Source organism: Chiloscyllium punctatum, chromosome 25 (genome assembly GCF_047496795.1).
Source record: "Chiloscyllium punctatum isolate Juve2018m chromosome 25, sChiPun1.3, whole genome shotgun sequence".
Taxonomy (NCBI): Eukaryota; Metazoa; Chordata; class Chondrichthyes; order Orectolobiformes; family Hemiscylliidae; genus Chiloscyllium; species Chiloscyllium punctatum.
The window spans coordinates 9,718,006-9,744,367 of record NC_092763.1 but is presented as its reverse complement, the minus strand read 5'-3'; the positions used below and the strand labels follow the sequence as shown (position 1 = coordinate 9,744,367).

At 39.2% G+C, this 26,362-nt stretch overlaps 1 protein-coding gene across 5 annotated transcripts in view; it reads right to left on the bottom strand.

Moving 5' to 3' along the window:
* diaph2 (diaphanous-related formin 2) overlaps positions 1 to 26,362 on the bottom strand; it is a 780,284-nt gene that overhangs the window by 520,105 nt on the left and 233,817 nt on the right. For all 5 annotated transcript variants that reach the window (XR_011964075.1, XM_072594677.1, XM_072594675.1 and 2 more), the window contains 4 exons: positions 10,417 to 10,491; positions 7,612 to 7,681; positions 4,715 to 4,851; positions 3,288 to 3,396 (listed from right to left, as the gene is read on the bottom strand). Coding sequence is in view for 4 of the 5 variants with exons in the window: in XM_072594677.1 (XP_072450778.1) it covers positions 3,288 to 3,396; positions 4,715 to 4,851; positions 7,612 to 7,681; positions 10,417 to 10,491 (391 nt within the window). In the remaining variant the exon portion in view is untranslated. The remainder of the gene's footprint in view (positions 1 to 3,287; positions 3,397 to 4,714; positions 4,852 to 7,611; positions 7,682 to 10,416; positions 10,492 to 26,362) is intronic.

Sequence of the window (26,362 nt, the reverse complement as noted above, 5' to 3'; positions counted from 1 at the left end):
GGGTGGGTTCTTTACCCAGAGAGTGGTGGGGGCATGGAATGCGCTGCCCGAGGGAGTGGTAGAGTCAGATTCATTGGCGACCTTTAAGCGGCATTTGGATAGGTACATGGATGGGTGCTTAATCTAGGATAGAAGTTCGGCACAACATCGTGGGCCGAAGGGCCTGTTCTGTGCTGTATTGTTCTATGTTCTATGTTCTATGTTCTAAACTAATATGACTGCTTAAAGATCTGTAAATGACAGCAAAAACACCAATAACATATAGTTACCTTAATTAGCCAAAAGTGGGCTGAAGGTTCTGCTTAAACCGAAACAGCGGGATTAGTTAAGGTGGTGTAGAAAGTGCCAGAATAGAATACAATATCCAATTATTCAATAAAACTATACTTTCAACAAAGCTAGCAGACATTTTCCATGAAGTTCAATCTGATACTAAAATGGTAATATTCGCAATTTATATTTTGCATTTTGTGAAACAGTTTTCCATAAATACAATGCAGAACAGAATTGATGAGCTGAATGACCTACCTACATCATATAACCTTATGCTCTAACTTGAACACAATTTTCTTTCCACACAAGATTCTAAAAATACGGATGAAATTTGGAAGCACTATTACCATATAGTTGACATATTTAAAATGTGAAGGGTGAGACATCTGTGGAACGGAATCAACTTTGATTAAATTTTGAGGATTTTCTTTTACTACAGCAACAATCTCCTATAAACTTGGTGGAAAACAATAAAGTGATTTACTTTTTCATTTGAAACTTATCCTGTTGCAACATTATGGATCTTCACTTCTAGTTAGGAGAGTAGATCAGGGGAATATGCTGCCTCTTCCAGGGAATTTTCATCAGATAAGTGCTACCAGCCTCTGTGCTCAGCAACAGCACTGATGCTGCTGTGCTTGCAAATGGAACAACACTCCCTAAGATTCCTGAGATCAATTTGTTATGTTAGTCGAAATTTAAGTACCATTGATCAATGTCTAGTATAATTTAAGCACAAGAGGAAAAACTATCTAAATTTGCTGGAAAGCTTCAAACGACTAGCAACTTATAAATCCCAAAACAGTTGTATTTGATCATGAAAGCTGATATCATCTGACACAGCATGGTGATTTAGTGGTTAGCCTCACAGTATCAGGGACCCGGGTTTGCACATTCTCCTGTGTCTGTGCGGGTTTCCTCTGGATGCTTCTGTTTCTTCCCAGAATCCAAAGACGTGCAGGTTAGGTGAATTGGCCATGCTTAATTGCCCATAGGGTTCAGGGATGTGTTGTCTAGGTGCATTATTCAGGGATAAATGTATGGTAATAGAGTAGAAGAATAGGTTTGGGTGGGATACTCATCAGAGGGTCAGTGTGGACTAGTTGGGCTAAAGGGCCTGTTTCCACACTGTAGAGAGTCTATGGATGACTTTTCCACCACTGCAAATCATGCAAACAAGAAACAGTGCAAGAAATGAGCATGTAAAGCCATAAAGCTGATGTCATTCGTAAGCAATGGAAGTAGCTGCCTCATTTGGGATTAACCAAGGACAAGCCTCATTTGGTGCTTGAAGCTATCATAACATATTAATGAAGCCTCCTCAACTCCACTTCCACCTCTATTACTATCCTGCTGTCAACTATCATTCTCAGCCTGAATCATCAAAATGTCTTCTCCTCTGGAACTGTAGTACCGTGTTTTGCCAGTATTACTTCCAATATGCACATAAATTCTCTTGCAGCCAGCTGATGTCACGGGTCCAGTCTGCACATGCACCAGTTGCCATTTGGAATAAACTTTCTGTTGTTTCCCTGCAAGTCGGAGGAAGATGCTGCACGTCAAAATGGCACTGTTGCTAACACCCGCCATATGGCTTCTCCACACATTTGTGAAACTGAGTCTTATACTAGTGTAAAAAGAACAGTGAATTTGGCAGAAGAAAGGTCAGAGTTTCATAACATTTGAGCTGACAAAGCTGACAGTCTCAGATTTTCTTTTCAAATCAGTGATCATGTCAGGTATGATATCAGATAAAAGATATGCAACGCATATGTGTAAAAAGATGAGGGGTGTCACATCAACAGTACTATCAAACAGCTTTTCAATAAACTGCTCATTGAGACTTGATTTTGGGTTTCATAATGGTCGCTTAGCTCCTGACCTCATTACAGCCTTGGTTCAAATACAGACATATGAACTGAATTTCAGAGATGAGGTGAGTGTGGGTGCCCTTGATGTCAAGACTACATTTGACTAAGTGTGACATCAAAGAGCCCTAGCAAAATTGGATTCAAAGGGAATCGGGGAAAAAATCTCTTTGATTGGAGTCATTCTTCACACATATTAACAGGGTTGTGGTTGCTGAAGTTCAGTCACCTCAACTATTGGACACCTCTGCAGTTTATCAGGGTAATGAGTTTGGGCCAACCACTTTCACCTGCTTCATCGTAAACTATTCTCCATTAAAAGGTCATAATGGAAGATGTTTGCTGATAATTGAACAATGTTTGGCACTATTTTCAGCTTCTTAGATACTGAAGCACTCCACATTCAGATACATGTTTGGACAACTTGTTGGCTTGGTCTGACAAGTGGCAGTCCATGACCATCTACAACAACAGAGAGACTAGGTATACTGCAAGCTGTGACTCATCTCCTGACTCCTCAAAGCCAGTCCAATAGCTGCAAAGCATATGACAGGAACATGATGAAATACTCCCAACTTAACTGGATGAGTATAACTTCTACAACAGACAAGGAGCTTGAAGTCATCCTGGACAAAGCTGTTTGATTAACATGACATCCAAAAACATTCACTCCCTCCACCACTGAACGCCAGTAGCAGCTGTGTGTGCCATCGACAAGATGTACTGCAGAGATTTACACAGGTTGCTTACACAGCACCTTCCAAACCTGCAATCACTACCATCTGAAAGTGGGAAAGCAGCAAATGCATGGGAAGATGAACAATAGCAAATTCCACTCCAAACCACTCACCATCCTGAAATGGAAACGTATAAACATTACTTTAGTGTTACTGGATCAAAATCCAGCAGCATTGTGGGTCTCCAGCGGTTTAAGGCAGCAACTCAGCACCGCCTTCTCAAGGGGAACGAGGGACAGGTGATAAAGGCTGGTTCAGCCAGCAATACCCACTCCCAATCAATGAACAACTAATGAAACAAAATGAAAGCACTAACACACACAAAGTATTTAAATAAATTGCCACGGACAAAGTGTGCCTTCGACATGTACACTTAATGCTACTCAATGAACAAAGAACAAAAATTCACCTGCAGCTGAAGTGCTTCATGATTGTCCAATCCCTCGACAATGGGTGCAAATCGTTCTCTATTATTTTGTTCCGCAGCTGTAGTTATGGCCTCCAAGATTTTATCAAGGCTAAAATATTATAGAAAAAGTCATAGCATGATGTAGAAACACTTTTCCTTTTAATTTTTCTCTAGTCATAAATAAGTTAAGTAGTACATTGCTATAGTTAAACTGAATTTTTGAAAGTGGAGAAAATCTATTTCATATTAAAATAATCATTTATAATGATTATAATAATCAGTAAAATATTATAATGCTTGCCAAGCTCAGTCAGTGAAAACAATACTCTGTAGCATAGCAAATTGTTTACTATAGCCAGCTAGGGGATTAACACTGATTTAAATTCAATAAACACATTCCAAAATATATATGTAGATTCCGATGCCACAGAATAGAAATATTTTTGAAGTGTTCCACTAAAGATTACTAATTCTACTGAGAAAGCTTTGTTTTCTTGCCAAGTTATATAACTTTCACTTTTCAAAGAATCAATAAATATTTGCTCTGACTGAAACTTTACTGTTCCGTGATCAAATTCCTAACAGCTCGAATTGAAAGGCAGAACAAAAAAAAATTACTTTGCAAAAAACAAAAAATATCAGGTTATTTAAAGTGAGATGATTATCTACTATGAGGAGTGGATGCAGTGGTACCTACCCCTGAACCGTGCAACTTAACTTCATATGCAACCTGCTCCAGAGGTGTGTAACAACATCTCTAAACAAGTCGATTAGAAAAACAGCTCAAATTTTAAAAATCCACTGGTAAGAGGTCTTTCATGGTGCAGTGATAGCATCCCTACCCCTGAGCCAGGAGGCCCAGGTTCAAGCCCCACTTGCTCCAGATCTGTGTCATAACACATTACACAGATTGATTCAAAAGAAAATCCACTAATAGGTTTGTTTCAGCTTCTAAATTTCTTTCAAATGATATAAAAACATCCATGTGGAGTCAGTTAGCAAAGCAACTACTTGTCAGTCAGGCTAATGGCAACAGCATGGGTTTAGATCTCCAGCTGAGTTAGATGTGAGATCTGTCTCATTGCCCCACCTGCAACTAAATAATCACAGCACTTCACTGTGGTGTGGCAAATAATCATCAAGGACCCGTTTTCGGGCTGAAAACTCAAGGTGGAACAAATAAATAATAATAGAATCAAAAGAAAATGTATTTAGATGATGTTCTTCAGAGCTCAACAAATTAATTTGTTTCTCACATGCCTCGCTTCTCCTCCCTGACCTCATCAAACGTAGCATAATAGGCAACAAATAAAAAGTATTTAAAAAGGAAAATTTAACGGCGTTTTCAGAATCAAATGCTGAACTTCTTTTTAAATAGACTAACAGATAATGCATATGTGTAGAAAACAAATACATGTTCAACTTACATATTTTCTTCTCCAACAATGCAAATTGCTGACAGAATTTTGACAATTTCTATCATCATGTTTGTTTGTTTTGGGTCAATCGCTCTTGCCAATAATAATAGGCTCCTTTCATCGCCAAGTATTCTTTGCAAACCAAACTATGTAGAAACAGATAAGTTATAGGTAAGACAAAGAGCTTTCTGAAGTGATATTGCAGTGCTTTATTAAATGTCTAACCATAACATTCATATATGGAACTCTGTTGTCAAACATGTGACCAACAAGAAATGCACCCTTCACGCAAGGTTGAATCAAACGTCTACTTTCCCTTATAGCTTCTCTATTCAATATTTTACCTAAAGCTAGATCTTTCTTTATAGGCCTATGACTGGCTGCTCATGGCAGTAAAACTGTCTTTATTTAAGTCACCAACATGCATTCAGCCGCAGTATGTGGTCATAAGCAATTCTATCCCTTCCCAAGTTCAACACTGGAATTCATTCTCTTTGCTGATACCATCTCCTCAGTGTCTCTATGATACAGCTGACTCATGATTCTACTCATACCCATCCGAACGGTCCTGTTCTCCTTCCATGTCCTGCAGTTACGTATATTTTGCATGAGATTGCCATCTTTAATACCACAAATCAATTTCAGGGACAAGATTCTACACGATGACTGCCACCATGGATATTATTATAATATTTCACTGTTGATCCTACAAAGTTGGAAAGTTTCAAATTATGCTTCGTTTAAAATGAGATTGTAATAAATCTAGTTTAATCTGCATCTACAGGGAGGCCATACTTAAGTTTGCCCCTTTCGAGTTATTTTGCTGTAATGAATTGGTGTCATTTTGGAACAATACCTCCCTCTCAGACTTGAGGCTGCTCTGAGCCTTCCAACCTACAGCCATGCTGCTTGTTGTCCAAGGTCTTCACTGAGGAGACCATACTCACCTGACCCCAGATCACCTGCCAGAGCTGTCATTTACCAGTATTCTCCCTGAGACCCTGCACAGGCTGCCATTACCTCCCGCACACAACAGAATCAGTGACTGCCAGGTTTGGCAGCCCTTCAACCATGGAGTATTGGTTTATTCTGAACTGGGCAGCTACCTGCGTCCAATCCCTCAGGTGCCAACGTAGTTTGAAACTGGTAGCTGCCCTGGTCTGCTGGGCGCCAATCTAGTTGGAGGTCAGCAGGCCCCAATCCCCGATTGGGAGTCACAGGACTAGTTTTGAGTTTGATGCGCCCTCTTGGGGACAAGCTACTACCAAGCTCGGCAACTCACCTCTCCTCCTCTTTCTCAATCTCTCCTATCACTCCCCTACTGCCTCTCCCCTCTTCCTATACACTGTGTCCACAAGTTAGCAGCCACAGTTAAGCTCAGCAACAACACCGCCACCTCCCCCCACCCCCCCAGTTCCTCGGTCCCTGGTAGGGCCTCCTATGTCAGATTTCAGCCCTCGGCCAGCAGAACACCACAAGAGAGATCTTCATCACAACACAGACAAAGATCCCTGAACACTGCAACAAACCATGAATCACAATCTGATGCAGAAACACCACAGCACTGGCCAGCATCCCATTCAGAAATGTAGCCAGGAATAAAAAATACAATCAAAAGACACCCCCACACCACAATCCCCGAGGTACGCTCCTCAAAACAAGGTAGCAGACCCCCAGCTCTATTGTCAGTGGATCCACTACAGGAGCTACTTTAAATAGAATGTTATATGTATCTTCAATTTTTAAAACTTAAATAACAGTATAAAAACGAAACATACTTGGAGATAAATGTACTGCAATTCCATTTAAAGGTAAATGCACATTAGATCAGTACACATCATGCACAAATGCTATTGTCTTTTATTTCTGGAATGAACAGTTACTTTACTAACCAGTATAGGAATTAGATTTTTAAGTACTGTACTTCCATCTACAGGGACGGACCAACAGACCCTAACTCCAATTTCAACATTTATTCCTTTGGGAAATCCCACATAAAGGTTGGATTTTCAGGAATGCAACCCTGACGTTTAGGTAAGAGCAACCTATATTTAGATGCACTGAAGCTCAAATCCCATCATCATCATCAGGTTAAATGCAATAATATCTAGTTCAATGTATGAGAAAGAATGCATTAACTTGTGAATCCTCTCTCTCTCCAACACTGCTCAATAATTTTTGTACTGATTGTTAAGCATTTTTCCCATGCATTTGCTCCACCTGATCTCGAAAACTATGGTATGCTTCTCCTCCATATACAAAATCACAAATCTATCTTGCAAATTCTTGTCCAGCTACATAGGCTTTGTAACCTACTGAATCAACTTAAAAACGTTAGCTTTCAACACCCCCGAAACTTATCCCAATTTACGCAAAATTCATCATACATTCTTAATGTGTCCTATACTCTCTGCGACTTCAAATCACTGCTTTAGCCCATCTTCAATCTGTCATTGTACAAGGTAAATCATTCAGTTTCACAATTTAATTTTCAAACAACACTGGGAAACATTTTTCTTTAATGTGCACTATGAACTGTTGACCTTGCAACATGCATATCTTGTGCTATGTACAAAATTCAGTCAGATGCTCACAATTGTAGTAGCTAGTTTAGTATGGATTTTACATTGTGTAAACTTAAAGTTAGAAGATGAATAGTGCACAATGTAACATTTTACATAATCCAAAATTCAAATGTCAAACCTAAAAATCAACGAAATGTTGATTAACATTAGATTTTCATAAATAAGCTCTTACAGATACATAACACATGGAAGTGAATTTCCATATTAGCTATGTAACACTTTTTGTTTAGGAATAGTGATTGACCATGAGTGTGACTACAGGGAAAATTCTGAATGTTTAAACAAAATTACATGTTATTTTGATGAAAACAAATGTCTTACCTTGTTGTTCATAAATGCTTTTAAACATTGGATAAGCTTATGTTGGTTTTTCTTGTCAATCATTTCTTGTCTGGAATTTTAAAAAATGTATGAATAGATACACATTCTTCAAAGAGTTGTCATACTTTATTAAAACTTGAATGAAAAACATGTTTTGAACTAGAAATTTGTTTTATATTTTGGATGGTTAACACAAAATATTCACACAGAACCATCCTGCTAAATATTACTGGCCAATTGTCCAAGGATTAACATAAATGGACTCAAGGCCAAAGTTAGAATACACATCTGTAGCATTTTGTTATTCTTCAATAGTTAAGAATTTTGACTTCAGTAAAACAGATGAGGAATAAAATCATGTTTTGTTCAATCATAGTTTGTTGTAAAATAGTTTCCATAATGAAGAAGCCACATGGCCGGGTCAAGAGTAAAGGCTTTGATTTGTGGTTTTATTGTTATTTTATGGCTCAGGCTAACGTAACCTAAGCAAATACACATGAGAATGAGTAAAAACTTTTTTATTTGAGAAACAAAGACCAGCAATTTTTAAAGCTTAAAATACAAAACTCAACTGTAGATATTAGTTTGTAGGATAACTACATTTAAATTTGCCTCAGGAATCAGTAATTATTGTGCAGACACAAATGGTTGTTATAATTTAAGAACATTGAATTTTTTTGGAGAAAATTCAAATTGAACATTTGCAATGATAGCTAATCCCTGCCAGTATATACTCTAAGCAGACAAATCAATTGTGACTTGGTTCAACCTTATCTTGGTAAACATCTACAGAACTGATAAGCTAAGGGGGGCAGGCTGTTATAAAAGGGTTAATCATATTTCAAAAAAAAATTTAATTTCATGAGGTGACAGGAAGATGTGGCGCAGGATGACCTTTGCTTTTCAAGATACCAATCAGTAATTAAGCTAACTAACTAGCCAATCCAACATTAACTATGAACTGTTCATGCATTAATAAATTGACTTCAAGGTGCCTCTGATCATGCAGAGAGTGTAGTGGCTTGTAAGAACTGGGGAATGTCATAACTTCAGATTAGAACTCCTGAGTTGCTTAAGGATATTTTTTATTTTTGAACTAGACATGCTTATTTTCAATTACCTGCAACCCAAGCATGCGAGACAATCCTACTTCTAAGAATGGAATTCACTGACTGCTAAAAGATTCCCTGTGAACCCCTGAAATGTTGATTCATGCTAAAAGGTCAAAAGACATCTTCTTGCTCTGTGTACTGGAAGCAGTCAGCAAACCAGCCACAACTGAAAAGGAAATGTGACCAAAAAAATTTCAGCTAATCTGCAAAGAAAAGAACCTTGAAATCAATTGTTCAACTACTAACATCAACACTAAGGCTCTCTCTTAATTTAATGGACACATCATTTCACCTTCTACTCTTCAAAAACAACCTAGAGGTTGAACGTATTTCTTTTTCTTTCTTTACTCATTTTCATTTGTAATTTGTATGCATTGTGTTACAACTTCTTCTCACATTTAGTCACGAAGGAAGGCACGCACTCTTTAAAGTAAAGTTTGGTTAAACTGTCTCCTTCTTAAGCATAAATTCATTCAGTCTGAGGGAAATGTGCTCACAAAGGAAAGGAGCATTTTAAAATTAACTGAGATCAGTAGGTGAATAAAGAGGAGCCAGCTCATCCCTCCTCACCCAAAAGTATAATTACTTGGGCTACCCCATCTGGAATCACAATAAATTGAAGAATCTTCCACAGGAATTAATCCAACAAGGAAGAGGAAGATCAAGGACAAAAAAGAACTTTAGTCAATAGAACAGGAGAGTTGAGTCCAGACGAATCAGGGTTGTAAACGGATATCCCGTGGATAGGCTGGAAGCCTTTTTTAAAAATTATGTACTTTTATCAAGCATGCACTTATCATGACAAACTTGTATCACGTTTGGGTCTTGTAACCAAGTAGGACTAGCAAACTTTACATTACTTTTTCCAAATTGTACTTAATTGTAATTGGTTTAGGTCTCAATTAGAGTGTGCCCAAAAATCTTACACACTCATCAGGATAAGAGTAATTAATATTCATTATGGTTCTGAGGTGAATTGTGCAGAATGACTTGCAACACAGAGTGTATCACACATAAAACCTGGAGACTTCATTACTAAAACATTTAAATGCCTTGGTGCGCTCCAGCCAAAATGGAGAGATTGAGTGGGAATCTGGAAGTGAAGCAAGAAGCCTCAGTATCACAAAAGAACACAGCACTGCAAAGGTAAAGTATGTTTCAAGATTTCCAGGTCCTTTTCCCATGAAACCTTATAAAATCAGCAAATGTTTAATCTATCATGTTTGTCATCCATAATTGTCTTCAGTAAAACCAGAATGTTTCCTTGCACATGTGTGAATGTGAGAGAGACAGACAGAAAAACAAGACAACGAAAGAAAACAAACTTTGAAATAGCATTAGTGGAGGTTGGAAAGGAAACTTAATTTCCTCTGGTATCTCACATGAGAAAAGCCGGAGAGAAGCAGCAGAAAACAGATGGCAACATTGGATCTATACTCAAGCACCCCCAAACATGCACGAATAGAGGGAAGAATATGAAGTCTGAAATAAATTGGGAATAAAATCCACCATTTTGGAAGGAGTACTCAATTGTGTATTGTTACCATATGTGGAGGAGGTTGAATAACTGGTCAGAATATCATCTGAGTATTATATCACAACGCTTTTTAAACACCTTGGGTTTTCATTTCGTCACCAACTCTTCTCCACATCATCTTGTGTCTTTAAATTAAAAGAACTAATTCTGACTTACTGTTTTTTGTCCAATAGTTTCTCCAAAGCATCAAGCATGAGACCAAGTCCTTCATGACCAAAGTTATTAACCCAGCTGAAAAACAAATACATGCATAAATTACATTTATACTACTTAAAAAAAAAAGTGAAAGATTGTGACAAAACAGAATCAATGATCCATAACAGATATGTTGAAAAATTTACAATTGCAAATGTTCATACTTCATTGGCAGAGTTGGTAATTGCCTCAACTCCTAAAAAGAAATGTATGCAATTAGGCCAAACTTTTAAGAGGCATGACATAAAGGTGCTTCTGACTACATCTAAAGAGAAGGATAATTATATTGATGAATTCTGAAAAGGTATTTTTTTGTTCCGCATTTTATTTTGTAAATTACATGTTGCAGTTTTGAGAAACCAGCACAAGTAAATGGTCTTAGACTATTTTTCTTGAGAATTTGATTGGACCACTCTCTCAGTTCTTTCATTTTTTTTCCTGGTCTTTCAAATGGGTTGTTTCCATCCAGTCATTTCCTGTTTTCTTCTATCAAATTAAAAAAAAGAATTAGCTAAATCCAAAGTTATTGTTAACATATAAAATCTCTGTAAACTAATAATATTGTGGTTAAGGCTTCTCCTCATTTAAAAGATTGACATAAACAACTGTGCTCCTAATGAAATAAAATATTCATTATTTGCATTTGGCCATACCATTAGTCCAATGAAGTTTTAATTGACTTTATCACAGTAAATTGTGTTTTTGAGACAAAACAGGACATCCAATTCTGATAGCCAAACTATCAGCAGATGCTTCACTGAACTATGTCAGCATATAAAATTATTTACAATTTCAAATATAAACTCTAAAAATAAAAAAAAAGTACCGAACCGAATAGGGCAATATTTAGATGTGTATGATTATCAGTGCGACTGAATGGGGAGTCAGGAACCTATAGGAAGCCAAGGGGACTTTAAAAAAATGTGCTGGATTTTCCTCCTGAATTGACCTAACTCTAATTATGTCCCAAACAAATTAAATAGTTTCTCCATATCAAATAATTTTAACATTATAAACACCAATCAGTTCACTTCTAAATTTCCTGCATTTGGAGAATTACAAAGTAAATTTATGCTACCTGTAGTTGCAAGTTAACCCTCCCAGTACAAGTACCGTTCTTGAGGGGTGTATATCAGGCCTTCTCAGAATTCCCAGCACACTGACAACTCGACATGCCCACAAAAATGAAAATTCTGAAGCACAATAACCCAATGTCCAGTACTGGATGGAGTTTCCACTTCCCTCTGAAGAAGTCCTAAGTCTGAGTTAGATTCAGAGATGCTGGATGATTCCAACATATTTACCTAATGTTGAGCCAAAGATGAAATGCATTAAAACCTGCTCTATCCCTAGATAATACTGCCTACATAATATTAACTCCCAATCAGTCATACTGACACCGCCAGTCTCATGCAATGGTGCCCCACCCTGCCAAATTCCAAACACCCATTCACCCCCTCAACCACACCCCTAATAATGAACATTTAACAAAATTAGAGTGATGGGAATATGTTCTTATTGGTTTCAGTGGCAGAATAAGGCCTCTAACACTCTTACTATTCCTACCACAAAATTTAGGCTTTTTTATACTGTACAGTTGGATATTATACAAACAATGGCAAAGACAATATGTGCAGTATTCAAATAGAAAGCCAATATCCATTATCAATATTGAAATCCAAACATAATTTTATTTTATGAATATCAAAGTATCTTCAAATTAGCATTCAAACCATAGGAAAGTAATGGAAGTCAAAGCAATTATTCAGACCATTCTGTCCATTTCAGGTTTCTGCAAGAGACACACAATTAGTCTGATTTCCTTCACTCTTCCCTCAAAGCCGAGCACACTTCCTTCAAAGCCGAGCAAACATTTCTTTTTAAAATTATTTTTGGAAAGTTACCACTCTCTGTTTCCACCACAATCAGTATATTCTAAATCATAATGACGTGCTGAGTAACAGAATACTCATCAAACCCCTACTGCTTTGCCAGTCATCTTAAACCTGTGCATTTTGGTTACTAGCCCAGCCTTCAAATGGAACCAGTTCCTCCCCATTTATTCAACTTAAAGCACTCATGATTTTGAAACATTGTTTTTAGATGATGCCATTCTAAAATTAACAATCCCAGCTTCTCCTGTCCATCCAACTGAAGTCCCTCAATTCTTGGCATCTTTCTGGCAAATCTCCTGTACACCGTCACCAAACTCTGGACATCTTCCCAGAAGCCAGTGGGCAAAAATTGACAAAATACTCCAGCTGAGACCCAAGATTGATTTATAAAGATTTATCATCGTATCTTTGTAGTTTATTCTATGTGGCTATTTTTAAAACCAGGATATTAAAATGTTATTAAATTTATCACTTTAAATACATGAGAGAAACAAAAGTGAATAGAATATAAAAGAAAGGTTTTGCTACCACTGCAAGCAGCATTGGTGAGGCCATCGGTTTTCCTAAAGCAGAATTAAAACCTCCTTGTATTTGAAATATCCTTCATGACTGATCTTCCTATAACCTGTCTTCTCAGTGGCGCACCTAAAGGGTAAACTTTGACAAAAAGTGTCCACACTTAAGAACATAAGGTTGGTAGATGTCTTTTCCCCCAGATAGAGGATGTCAAGACTAGGTGGCACATTTTTAAGGTGAGAAGTGGAAGATTTAAAAAGACTTGAGGGACAAATATTTTACATAGAGGGATTGATATACTTCTTGAAGAAGTGGTGGATGTTGGCACAATTATCATGTTTAAAAGACATTTGGGTAGATACATGAATATGAAAGGTTTGGAGGGATATGGGCCATGAACAGGCAAGTGGGATTAATTTAGTTTGGGATTATATTCGGCATGTACTAGTTGGACCGAAGGGTCTGTTTCCGTGCTGTATCACTCCAAAAATACATGTAAACAGTCATATCCTCCTTTCGTAAATATACTGAGTAGAAACTTCAGAGTTTTTTTTGGGGTGTGGGAAGGGTGTGGGTGGAATCACGTGTCATCTGAAAAAGCTGCAGGTTATTCACAACAATTCTTAGCAAGAAAGTTTGCCCTATCTTCTGCCCATCAGACTTCTAAGAGGATAGCAGTAGGAAACGAGCCCAAGAGTTAAAGTCTTACTCACTGAAAGATGTTGGCCAATCAAACACCAGATAGTCATACAAGTCGTTCGAACACTCAGCAGCACTGGGTGAGTATGGCAATGCTGGCACGACTCCACCTGGAGTCCCAGAATCAAGCAGCAACTCAAGGAATAGGAAACACAGGTAGTGGAAGTCAGGGGTAGAGCAAAGCTATGGCAACCAGAAGTGATGGCTCAGGAATGGCTCTCAGCAGCCACCCATCTGCATCATGTCCATACCCTCGACAATGCAGACTTTAGTATAGATCGAGGGACAACCCCATCCCTTAAGCTGATGTACAATCCACAGTTTTACCTGTGATGCAGGGCTGTGTGTCAGCAGACTCACCAAATATGGAAATAATTTCAGCCAAGATGGTAAAGAGCCTTGTGCAGTCATTAATTGACTAATTAAGGATCTTAAGTGGAGGTTGGATGATAAGATCGACCAGGAGTCTTCCCTGCCCTGAGGTTTGTGCAAGAGGCAAAAAGGTAATGGTACTGAGCCCATCACATTTGCAAGCCTTCCTGCCTCCTCCCTCACATTCTGCAGCACAAGAACATACTGGCCAATATCACTATCTTGCCCAATATGAAGGCCAGAAATGAATTCAACATGCAGATGTAACTTTAAATAAGGTATTTACACTGTTCAATTTGCAAACTATGGCCTGCATTAAAAAATATGAATAGTCCAAATCGAATTATGCTTTAAAAAAGTATGCCAAGAACAAGTGACATTTTTTAATGAAGTGAACAAACACAATAATAGTTTTTAAAATAATTAAATATCAGACATTTTTCATTTTTGAAAGAAACAGAAATTGTTTATTTTGGTCTAATTTGTGTCTTCATTAGTCTGCAGTTTTCAATAAACTTGCACTACCAAACATAACTTGTTAATGCTTCCACTGAAAATCCCTTAAAGTACAAGTTTTGCAATGAAGCAGCAGCTCAATTGAAGCCATACACCAGAGTCCAATCATAAAGCAAATTACATGAATTAGAAAACATTGAAGAAACCAAAGCAAATTACAAAACCAATTTTAATATCCAATTACAATTAAGGCAAACTCTGAGCTCAGACAATTGTCTTAACCCATTGGGTTATAAAACAATTCATGCTGCATCACTGAAAAGTCATGCTACAAAGATGATGTTAATATGCCATGCAGACAAGACTGCCTGCTAATCCATACGTAGATTTCCTAATTAATACCATTGAAGAAACCTATGATAGTCATACAAGTTGCAGCTAGCTGCATTATCTGCCCCCAAAGAATCAACTCATTTTACACAGCTTGGTTTTGAGGTGGTGGTGCGACACAAATGAATTTTTAGCCTTTACCTCGCTGAAATCAAGGATGAAACAGAGTTGTTTGTCCATGTGGCTTAGAATTACTCCAGACAATGCAGTCCAAGAAGCAATAAGATAAATGGCTAATTTTTACATATTTTATCTGACTATATAGTCTGGTGCTATCTTAAAAGCCAATTGACAACCTTAGTAATGTAAAATTACATGACTACCAAACTTATCTGGCCCATTAAAACCAACCACAATCAGGTAACAGTGTGACTATACACAGTTATCATTACTTTCTGGGGAACAATGAAGATATGGTGGTGGCATATAATGCTTTCTGAAAGAACGCAAGAAATTATTCTTAGCATCTAATCCAGCTCTTAGTTTATGAGGCTTATACCAACTGGATTTCTAGTTCATTTCAGAAAAGACATTGAAACAGAGACATCCTTGTCAGCAGGACGATGGTACTGGTAATAGGAAATAATTTGCACTGTCAACATACGCAAACCTCTGAGAAACAAGATTTGTAAATAATGTTTGTTTTGGCAATGGTAATGATTTCCTAGCCAACGAAGTACTCCAGCTAGGCTTTTGCTGCCATAGCAGGTTGACAGACCGGCAACTGGAGGCCCACTTCAATTGCTGTAGCTGTTTTTCATCACTAGCCCGCATAATGACTTTAAGAAATAATGCAAGCAAATACAGTGAGAGTCATTATGTTTGACCATCTGCATGGTGAAGGTGCCCTAAGGTAAACTGCCATTTATCCAGTGATCTCTAGTGCTTGTGGCAAATATGATAGAGAGTGTGAAGCCACGAGCATGAACCTTTCATTTTTATCATGAGGGTGACTTCTGTCTGGTTGGTCATTACCACAAGTGGATTTGCCCAGGTGGATTCAAGACTAATGGGGCAGAGTCACCTAATACTGTTTTTTAATCCTTAGAGTTTCATGTTTTCACAACTTGCTAGGCAGAGAAGCTTCATCTGATTTTTGTCTTTGGTTCCTTGGATTTTGAAAATCTGAAAGCTTAGGTACATATCATTGAAAGGAGCTAAATATTTTTATGTTGTGTTGCAGGGTATCCAGACAAGTTAACATCACAGGAATTGGGACTTAAATAAGGTTGGGATATTCTGCTTAAGTCTATTAGACTACCTGCCCAAATTACTTAACAATAAACATATAGAGTAGTAACGTTTTTTTTCATGTACTAAAGTATTCAAAGATGCTTCATTCCCTCTCATTTCTCCAGCTGATGCACAGACCTCCACGTTCCATGTGTTACAGCCACACTGAATTATATGCACTGGTATGTCTTCGGCATGATAAACAGCATGTGTTCAACTTTGGGGTGGCTGAGAGAGAACATTGCAGGGCTGCTATTATGCAAAATTGGGCACTGAAACATGAAAGGAAAGTAAGAGCAGAAGGCCAATAGCTTGGTAAAATAAGTTCATTAAAAGGTTCCTGTAAGGACCAAAGATAGATAGGGATCTGGAAAGGTTTGGGGGAGAGACTTTCAGACCTAAACAGCTGAAGGCATGACCACCAATTATATTTGGCTGTGCCAACATGAATGCAGATATCCCAGAAGGGTGCTGGCTTGAAAAGATTGCATAGATAGTGAGACACAACACCATCAAGGGATTGAGAACAAGGAAAAGAATTTCGAAGTCAAGGCATTGTTGGATCAAGAGCCAATGCAGGCCATCAGGCACCAAGATAATATGTGAATGTGATAGTTGTGAACAATTATAGAGGGTGCAGAATTTTGGATGACTTCAGGTTTACAAAGGATAGAACGTGGGATAACAGATAGCAATACGTTAGAATTATCAAGCCTCGAGCTAATATTAAAGTCGTAAGTGAGGGTTTCAGCTGCTGAAGGACAGGAGAAAATCTGTGTGATACTACAGAGGCAGAAATCACCAATCTTTGTGGAGGTATGGACATGTAGTCAGAAATTTATTTCAGGACCAAATATGACACTTAGGTGGATTTAGTTTCAGACAGTAACCAGGAAAATGAATGTGCTTTGAACTTTGCACATTCGCCCTGTGTCTGCATGGGTTTTTGCCATAAGATCCAGGTTCTTCCCACAGTCCAAAGATGTGCATAGATGGATTGACCATGCTAAATTGTCCCATAGCGGCCAAGGAATTGTAGGCTAGGTAAATTAGTCATAGGAAATGCAGGGATGAGGTCATTTGGGGGGGTGGTGTCGTGAATGGGCTGGGTTGGATGCTCTTCTGAGAGTCAGTGTAGACTTGATGGGCCAAATAGTGTCTATTTGCATTGTAGGAATTCTGTGATTCTGTGACAGAAATAGAATTGGTAGTCAAGGAACACAATTTGGATACGGAATCAAAAACAATGATAAATAAATGTAAATTAAATAAAAATTGCAATTTTTTTGTAAAATCATCAAGTAAAACAAAACAATAGTTGTACACTTAACTATACCTCTAAGTGTAGGAAACAAAATCAATTTTCTTGCATTAACCTTCATTATCAAATTTGTTGCCAACCAATCAGTTGCGAGACAGCTTTGAACCAAGATGGGTTAAAATGATTTCTAAACAGATGAAGGCTGCTGAATATAAAACTCCTCCATCATACAGCTGTGAAGCAAGGAGCTGCCTGTCAAATAAATTACAGTACATGACCCATCAAGTCTCCCTTTGAATCCTTGGACAGGAGGGATTTAAAATTATGTTTACTCAAATCACTACAGTGACACAGAGGGAGTCAAATATATTTCCCAGCTTGCGCTTGAATTGAATGTCTTGACCCCTGCTTGGGAAGCAAAATATCTTGTCGCAACTGATTGGTAACGGGAACAATCCAGGAAATTGCTCTATTGGTGGCCCATTTTCATGGATCAGTAAGCAGGTACTGAGTCCTAACGTTTAGAAGGAGGTATCCTTGACAGGGGTTATGCCATTTGGCCATATAATGTGATAAGCAAGATAAAATGCCATGATATAATGTAGTACAAAGAATAGCTCTTCATTTGTCACATACCACTGTGAATAGATACAAGTAAGCACACCCTTCACTGAAACAGTTTAGTACATCACTTATAAGCAACCTTCTGTGGATGCTGGTGATCTGAAATAAAAATAGAAAATCCAGTAGGTCTGGCAACATCAGCAGATTCTGAATAAGAGTCACATTGGAGTCGAAATGCTAACTGTGTTTCTCTTTCCACAGATGCTGCCAGTCCTGCTGTGCTTTTCCAGCACTTTGTATTTAATAGACAACTTGTTTCTTTGCCTACGCCATTATTACCCACTTTTGTCGAGCTGAGTACGTACGTCTTCCCAATGAGTTCCAACATTTCCTGTCTTTTAATCCAAATGTTAAAATATCCATAAAATTATTTCCAAAGGAATTCAAATTGAGAGACTGGAATCCATGAATATGTTATCACCGAAGGGAAAATGTAGAGACAGAAAATATGGCATAAAGAATAGAAAATGTGCAAAATATTACAGCGTGCTGCTCAGCATCAGCAGAGGGAAGAAAAGAGACAGGATAATGTATTGTCTTGTCACAGCTGAAAATGAAGACAATGAAGCCACTTTGTAGGATGGAAGGTAAAACAAAAAAATGAAGATATCAGACAGAATGACAGATAAACTACTTAAAGTGAAAGGAATATTCACCACGAATATAAAACATTTTCCACACTGTAATGAAAATCCATTTAGAATGTAAGAACATGCAAATAACTTGGGACAAAGGAAAATGCTAGAAATATTCAGCAAGAAAGCATATATGCAGAGGGAAAAATTAATGCTTCAGGTCAAAGACTTTCCCTCAGAACAAGATTAAGTCAATGGAATAAAATTTAAACAAATCTAAGGGCAGGAACAGTACAGAGAGAAAGCTCTGTGATAGGTTGAAGGGCAAGAAAGATTACATGTCAAAAGGAACAATGATGTAAGGGAATAGTAGCTAGTAACGGGTCAACTAATCGAACAAAGAAGCATTTTGAGGAGATATAGATGGTAATTGCACAGTTGTCACCAACCGTTGCTGTCTGCAAAAGAAATTAGGTGACAGTGAGGACTGCAGATGCTGGAGATTAGAGTCAAGTGTGTGGTGCTGGAAAAACACAGCAGGTCAGACAGCATCCAAGGAGCAGGAAAATCGATATTTCGGGCAAATGGCCTTCATTAGGAATGAGGCTAGGAGCCTCGGGGTGGAGAAATAAATGGTAGAATGGTGGGGCTGAGGGGGTGGGGGAAAGAGGTTGCTGAGAGTGCAATAGGTGGATGGAGGTGGGGGTAATGGTGATAGGTCGGAGGGGAGGGTGGAGCAGATAGGTGGGAAGGAAGATGGACACGTGGGATAAGTCATGAGGAGCTGGAAGGTTGTAACTAGGGTAAGGTTGGGGGGAAGAAGGGAAATGAGAAAACTGGTAAAATCCACAATGATGCCATGGGGTTGGAGGGTCCTGAGGCAGAAGTTGAGGCGTTCTTCCTCCAGGTGTCAGATGGTAAGGGAGTGGTGATGCAGGTGGCCCAGGACTGCATGTCCTCAGTGGAGTGGGAATGGGAGTGGAAGTTGAAATGTTCAGCCACGGGACGGTGGGGTTGGTTGGCGCGTGTGTCCCGGAGACGTTCTCTGAAGCACTCAGTGAGTAGGCGTCCTGCCTCCCCAGTGTAGAGGAGACTGCATCGGGAGCAAAGGATACAGTAAATGACATGTGGAAGTGCAGTCAAACGCTGATAGATGTGGAAGGCTCCTTTGGGGCCTTGGATGGAGGTGAGGGGGGAGGTGTCGGTGTAAGTTTTGCAATTCTTGCAGTGCAGGAGAAGGTGCCAGGAAGGGAGGGTGGATTGTTTTGGGGTGGGGGGGTTGGACCTGACAAGGTAGTCGCAGAGGGAACGGTCTTTCCAGAAAGTGGATGGGGATGGGGAGGAATATCTTTGGAAAGATATGAGGCTGTGGTTACAGTATGCACATATGTGGAATCCAAAAGACTGGAAAATGCCTTTGAAATAGGTGAGGGAGCTGTTCCTTGAGGTTGCGTCAAGTTTCTTTGGAAACAATGTAAGAGGTTTAACTGAGACCAATGATTCAGATTAAAGCTGTAGTGGGGAATTAAACGGTAGCCAACAGCTCAGATCATCACCAGTATAATGATTAGACCATTCCGCATACCAATCACCCAATCTCTGTTTCATCTGCACAAAGTAGAGGAATTCACAGCTTGAGCAGCAGATGCAGTATACTCATAACTGCCTTGTGGTACCGAAAAACTAGACTGCACGATTTCCAATCATGTAAGTCAGAGTGGGAGTATAGTAGCTGCAAAGCATTAATAGCTTAAGCTAGCCATTGTTCAATTATGTCTTAACATAATGACCGTGTAAGCTCCACATACATCGTCTGCCTCAAACCTCTGTTCTCGGACTAGCAACAGTAATCCACCAGCCTCACCACATCATCATATCTTCTCTGACCAAATCTTATACCACCTCAACCCTTCAACACTTCATTTCAGAGCTCACAGGCACCAATGAGATGCATATAAGGTAAAAACAAGGAAGGGCTTTTGCCCGAAACATCAATTTCGTTGCTCGTTGGATGCTGCCTGAACTGCTGTGCTCTTCCAGCACCACTAATCCAGTCATGAGATGCATATGTCTGCCAGTTAATTTTGCATGGGGCTACACAGATGCATTTTATGATCTGCACAAGTGCATAGAATGCATATGAGATACATTGACATCAGAATCACACCTACTGTATGTGCCATCAATTTAAGATTAGATTAGATTCCCTACAGTGTGGAAACAAGCCCTTTGGCCCAACAAGTCCACACTGACCCTCTGAATGCACCTAACACCACGGGGAATTTAGCATGGCCAATTCACCTGACCTGCACATCTTTGGACTGTGGGAGGAAACCAGAACACCCGGAGGAAACCCACACAGACACGGGGAGAATGTGCAAACGCCACACGGACAGTTGCCCGAGGTGGGAATTGAACCAGGTCCCTAGCGCTGAGAGGCAGCAGTGCTAACCACTGAGCCACCATGCCGCCCTCGAGGTAAATACACTGCTTGTGCTTCATGCAAATGACCACGTCCTTAAGTCAGAGGGAATCAGTCATTTGTGGGATCCAGGGGACTTTGATCACTCGGGGTGGCTGACACAGTCAGTCAAGAAGCTTGTCCAATTCCAGTCTGAGGGTTAACCACTGTCAGTGATGCCTAGTCTGGAGTCTGAGGTTTTGTGTACTTGCATTTGAGGGACTCAGCCATGTTCAGCTCTCAGAGCCAAATGCAATGAGCCCAGAGATTACAGGTAGGTCAGACAGGATGCAATGCAGATATTAATCAGTGACTGGACTATGGTCAATTTGAGCTGCCCTACCAAATCAATCCAGGGTTGGACTGCAGTCAATCAATAGTGTTTTGTTAATAGTGATAAGTGAGCTAATCATGTGTTAGTCCATGGAGTCCTGGGAAAAGCAGACATCTTAAGTCTGGGATGGGCTTCAATGCACTGAATGACTAAATGAATTACTACAATAATAGTAATTCTAGATTGAAGAGTGGGACCTTATAGACCGTTTGCGGGAACAGAAATATCTGGAAATGGGGATTTTGGGGTTTCTCCTAAATCACTCTCATTCTCACCACAACATAGAGTGTGCAGAGACATCAATGTCGGGCAAATTCAAAAGCCTTGCGCACAGAGTATAAAGTCGGGACAATAATAGTTATTTTGAAGGGGCTTCTTAGAAGCCAGAGGAGGTGGAAGGTCACAGAAGACACAAGGATATAACATAAAGAGGCATATGAATGAAGTGGGGGAAATCATCATGCATCTCAGGCAGAGTTTGGGTCACTCACAAGAAAGTGGAGCTGGAATCTTGCCAGGTCGAATTGAAACTCAACAGTATAATAACAGCTCAAAGTTCCTAAGGCCACGTGCAATGAGGGCTAATTAATTTATTGCCTTTTTCTCCTTCAGGTGCAGAGTGCCATCTACAGAACTTGAGACCCTGCTCAGGGCAATTCTAATATTCACATCTCCAGCGATTCATAAATGCCACCCATCTGGCTACCTCACAGCTCTCCAAGGAGGCATGACTTGAGTAGCCTGCAAAAAGGAATAAAATGAGGCCGCATTGTAATGATTGACAGGGACACAAGTTTCTTCAATAGAACTGTACAACTTTTCTAATATTCCTCCTGGAGGCCCTGTGGCCTTGTTTGAAACCTGCAGAGAACGTAGAATTTGAGAGCCATCAGCAGGAACAGCAACCTCCTGTGTCAACTGCACAACCTCCTGATACAGAAACATCAGCTGAAAATCCACCAATGAGGGCAGAGCACAATCATGAGTCTCTGGATCGTCTGGCCTGGTCATCATTTTATTTGTCGTCATCCTAAAAACAGTGCAAATGCAACTTAACGATGTCCCAGGCCATCAGCCTCAACTGGGGCAAGTTCTGGAACAGAACTTGGACTCAGAGGACCTCCAGCAATGCCATCCCTGAATTTTAATGCTAACAGCTCATTTCAAGAAGTAAACAAGGACTGATGCCATTTCCTCCACAGTACAGATCTTCACATCCTTTGCCAGGATGAGGGGTGTTAAACTGCCTGGGCAGCAAGATTCTCCATCATGATTGATGTCTCTCAGATTCAGGGCTCTATCAACTGCAGCTTCATTGCTTTGAGGGCACTAACCTGCAGAATACACAACAAAAAAGGATTTAATTCCATCCATATTTAAATGAAGTATGACCAGCAATGCTAAATCTTGACTGCCTGTACCTTGGGAACTGCCATGATTCTTACATACTAGAGATCCCAGAGGTTCCTGCATATTTTCAGGGTCCTCAGTCTCAACATGGATTGCTAACAGGAGACAAAGGTGAACCCTCCAAACATAGTTAACCACATCTTTATTCATCCCTCAGACTGATGCAGAATGAAGATACAATGCTAGTTATATTCGACCAGAGCCATCGTGGAACAGATCAAATGTCGCCTTAAGAGAAGGTTTTGATCCCTGGATTACTCTGACAGGGTCTTGTAGTACAGCGTAGAGGGGATACAGTCCATCAATGTGGTGTACTGTACCCTTCACAACTGGAGCCAACAAAAGGGGAGATGGCTGAGATACAGAGAAAATCGGGAATCAAGAGAAAGCTTCTGAAGATAAAATCAATAATTGATCAAAAACACCATCCAAGAGAGCATGACAGAGCAATGCATGGTCAGTTCCATTTCCAGGATCAATGAGATGGGTTTCAAGACCATTTAATTAAGGTCCTTTTTGTAATCTAGGAACCAGGCCTTTCTTTGTGTAGAGGACACATGGATCTGATAACTTTTGCGATCTTTGACCTTTTCTGTTGATGAGTAAATGTCACATTATCCATCATATGGCTGACATCTTCAGGTGATCAGACTTGATTGAAGCTTTGTGTTCTAACTATCCTTGGTCTCAATGACATTAGCTTCAATGAGTGTACAATATGTGAGTGCAGCTTCGTGAAGTTTCTCATGATAGCCAACAGTTGAGAGGAATCCTATAGGTACCTCATTTTCTGCCTTCCTCTTTGGCAAACCTTCAATGTTTCAGGGTGGATGCAGACTACTAAGTTGCCCTGAAATGTTAGAGTATCAACCAGGAAAGCACTAAACCTGCAAGATACAGCACTTTCTGAAGATCACAGATCAGTCTTAAGAAGGAAAATGTGAGCAGTCTATCCTTGATTGACAAAAGCTGAAGGACAGAATGAACCTTTTCCTTCAGGAATGTGTGAAATCATCACCATTTCTGTACTCTGAATAATGTGTGCAGGTTGGAACCAAGCAGAATCACTGAATGTTGCCTCAGTGATGTCCATGCTAAAGTGTAATGCCTTTGCTGAATTCCTCAAGGTCACGGTTCAAGGATCCCTGACATCTGAGGCTATATGCAGTAAAGGAGTCAGTTGCTTGTGAAATGAGCAATGTTTAACCATTATAATTTTGTTTACCCTTGGGATATCTGAAGCTGCTGCGCATCTCTCACATGAATGAAACATAAAATCAGTTGTGACAGGGACAAACACATTGAACCAGTCATATAAAGTATACAACTGAATATATATTTACAAAATACAAGATTACTTACAATTATCCATCACCCGTACGCCATTATTTTCTTATTCTCCTTCTTACCATGTCAAAGTCTAATCCAGATTTCTGTCACTGGAGTGGAAGAAGCCTGCTTTGTAGTTAACTCTACTGGCCTGAAAGACTTGTTTGGTTGTGCACATATCTGCCAGGTATTAAGGGTGCTGAACTTGGATCTCCTTGACGGTCATCAATCCATCCATCAACATAGACCAACATAGGTCAGTGGGAGCCGATACACACTGGTAACATTGGTGGACACCTCCATCATATTGCTTACCGAGTGCTCTAGTCAGAGTCTAATGTTTCTCTGCCTGTCTGTGCACTTTGGTGAATTCGCTAATGGCAGAGAATTTGAGATTGTGGCTGAGCAGGTCTCCGGAATGCCAAAGACCAGGAGCATTTCTCTATCAGCAAACTGAAGAGATGTACCAGCAATCTGCTCATTTGGTTGTCCAAGCTATAGAAAGTACCCACCGATATGGAGGTTTCTGAACTGGTAGATAGTCAGGTGAAAGAAAGCCTTGTCAGTACAATATATGAGGATTCAGTGGGTTCCTGCTCAGAAAAAGGTGAAGCTGACAATCTCCATCAGTGGTCTACTTGCAGAGGGTCACCAGATACCTCTAGCATCTTCATCGAAGAGCAGAGGAAAATAGCTGACTGACAGGGATAAAAGCTTAAATAAATTAACAATGACTTGCTGATAAGGCTGATCTTCTAGCCTATAGAAGGTGAGGAATATTAATACAATGTAATATTTGCTGAACATAAGCTTACAGCAAATAGTAGAAAACCAACTGAGAGATTCTCAATAAATATTTCAAAGAAAGCGAGCTGGTTTGTGTACCAAATTTAAATGAAAGGAAATCAATATTTCACGTGGAAGGATTGTTTGCAGCCCTGGATGTTGCAAAGCCAAAATTCAAAATGTGGGTGTTTCACCTTCAGTGCTTGAAAAGGCATCTTTTTTAAATTGATAATTATTTAAATTCATTAGTTTTGTAATTTCTCAAATTTGCTAAGGCACAAAGATTGTTCTTAAATTTTCCTTTTCTTTTTCAAATTGCTCCAAATTTTATTTTACTATCTTAGAAACAGCAAAACTCAATGTTTAGAGCATGGTTCAAACTGTTCGAATCAGTAGTGACTAGCAATGTTTTCCTGACTAAAATGGATCCTGTACCAAAACTAATTAACTCTTATTTATACATAGCTTTTAGATTATGAACTTATGTCGTGATCTGTAATTATATTAGGTTTTTGTACAGAAAAATGAATGCTCCTAAAAGTAGTAGAAACATAACCATGCAAAAGTGACCACAGAAGTCATACAACTGCTGGTATTCATAACAGCCAAAGAAAATGCAAAACAAAGTCACGTCTTCTTTTCGCAAGCAAAGACATTTAGAATTCTGTTATTTCTTGGACAACACAATGGGTCCTTCTATAATTACAAGAATTCACAACTTCCATGAGAACAAGAGATTGGTAGGACACCATGAAGAAGTTCAGCATAATTGCCTTTGATTTGTAGAACAATGATTCATCAAGTTCCACACACTAGCAATATTTCTTTGGTCGTGGGAAAACAAGCTGGTAAAATTCCCCAGGGAGGACTTTGAGACACACTCTCAGGAAGAGAATTTTCAGTCAAAGACAGTACAAGGAGAAAGTTGTTTGGATGTCAGTACCTGGCGTGCATTCAGACAATCTGCAAGTGCCACATCCACAGAACTAACAAGGGAAAAATCCACTTTGCCCCAAAGTCTGATCTAATTGCTGAAACAATTTGTACAAGTAACTTCCAATTAATCGACTATAGAAGGAATCTCAGCCGCTCAATTCTGACCTCAGCTTTTCATCCTTTTCATTACAGAAGGAGCAATCTTGAAGCAAGTTAGGCCAACAATGAGTACAGATTGATCTGACTTTTATCATTCTAAGTATATTTATCTACATCTATTTTAATCCTGTGTCTGTATTTTTAGTAAATAACTTTACCATGTTTATTTGAATAGCCCACTGCGCTAGTTTTGCCACAAACTAACCGTCAAGTTACTTAAAATTAAAGCTTGATTGCTGGTCATTTCTTTAAATTGGTATGCAAAAATCTATACGGGGATTGGGTTAGCTAGAAAACTCATGATTTATGGACTACTCCGTAGACACGCCTCCACCTGAAATAAACTCAATACGTTCTGTCAATGTAAACTCAGTTCAATTGAAAGGATTAAAAACTGGCAAATCAAACCATCTTTGAAATGATTTGTAGGCATACATTTAATATTCAAAATAAATCAAATTTAAATTTTCA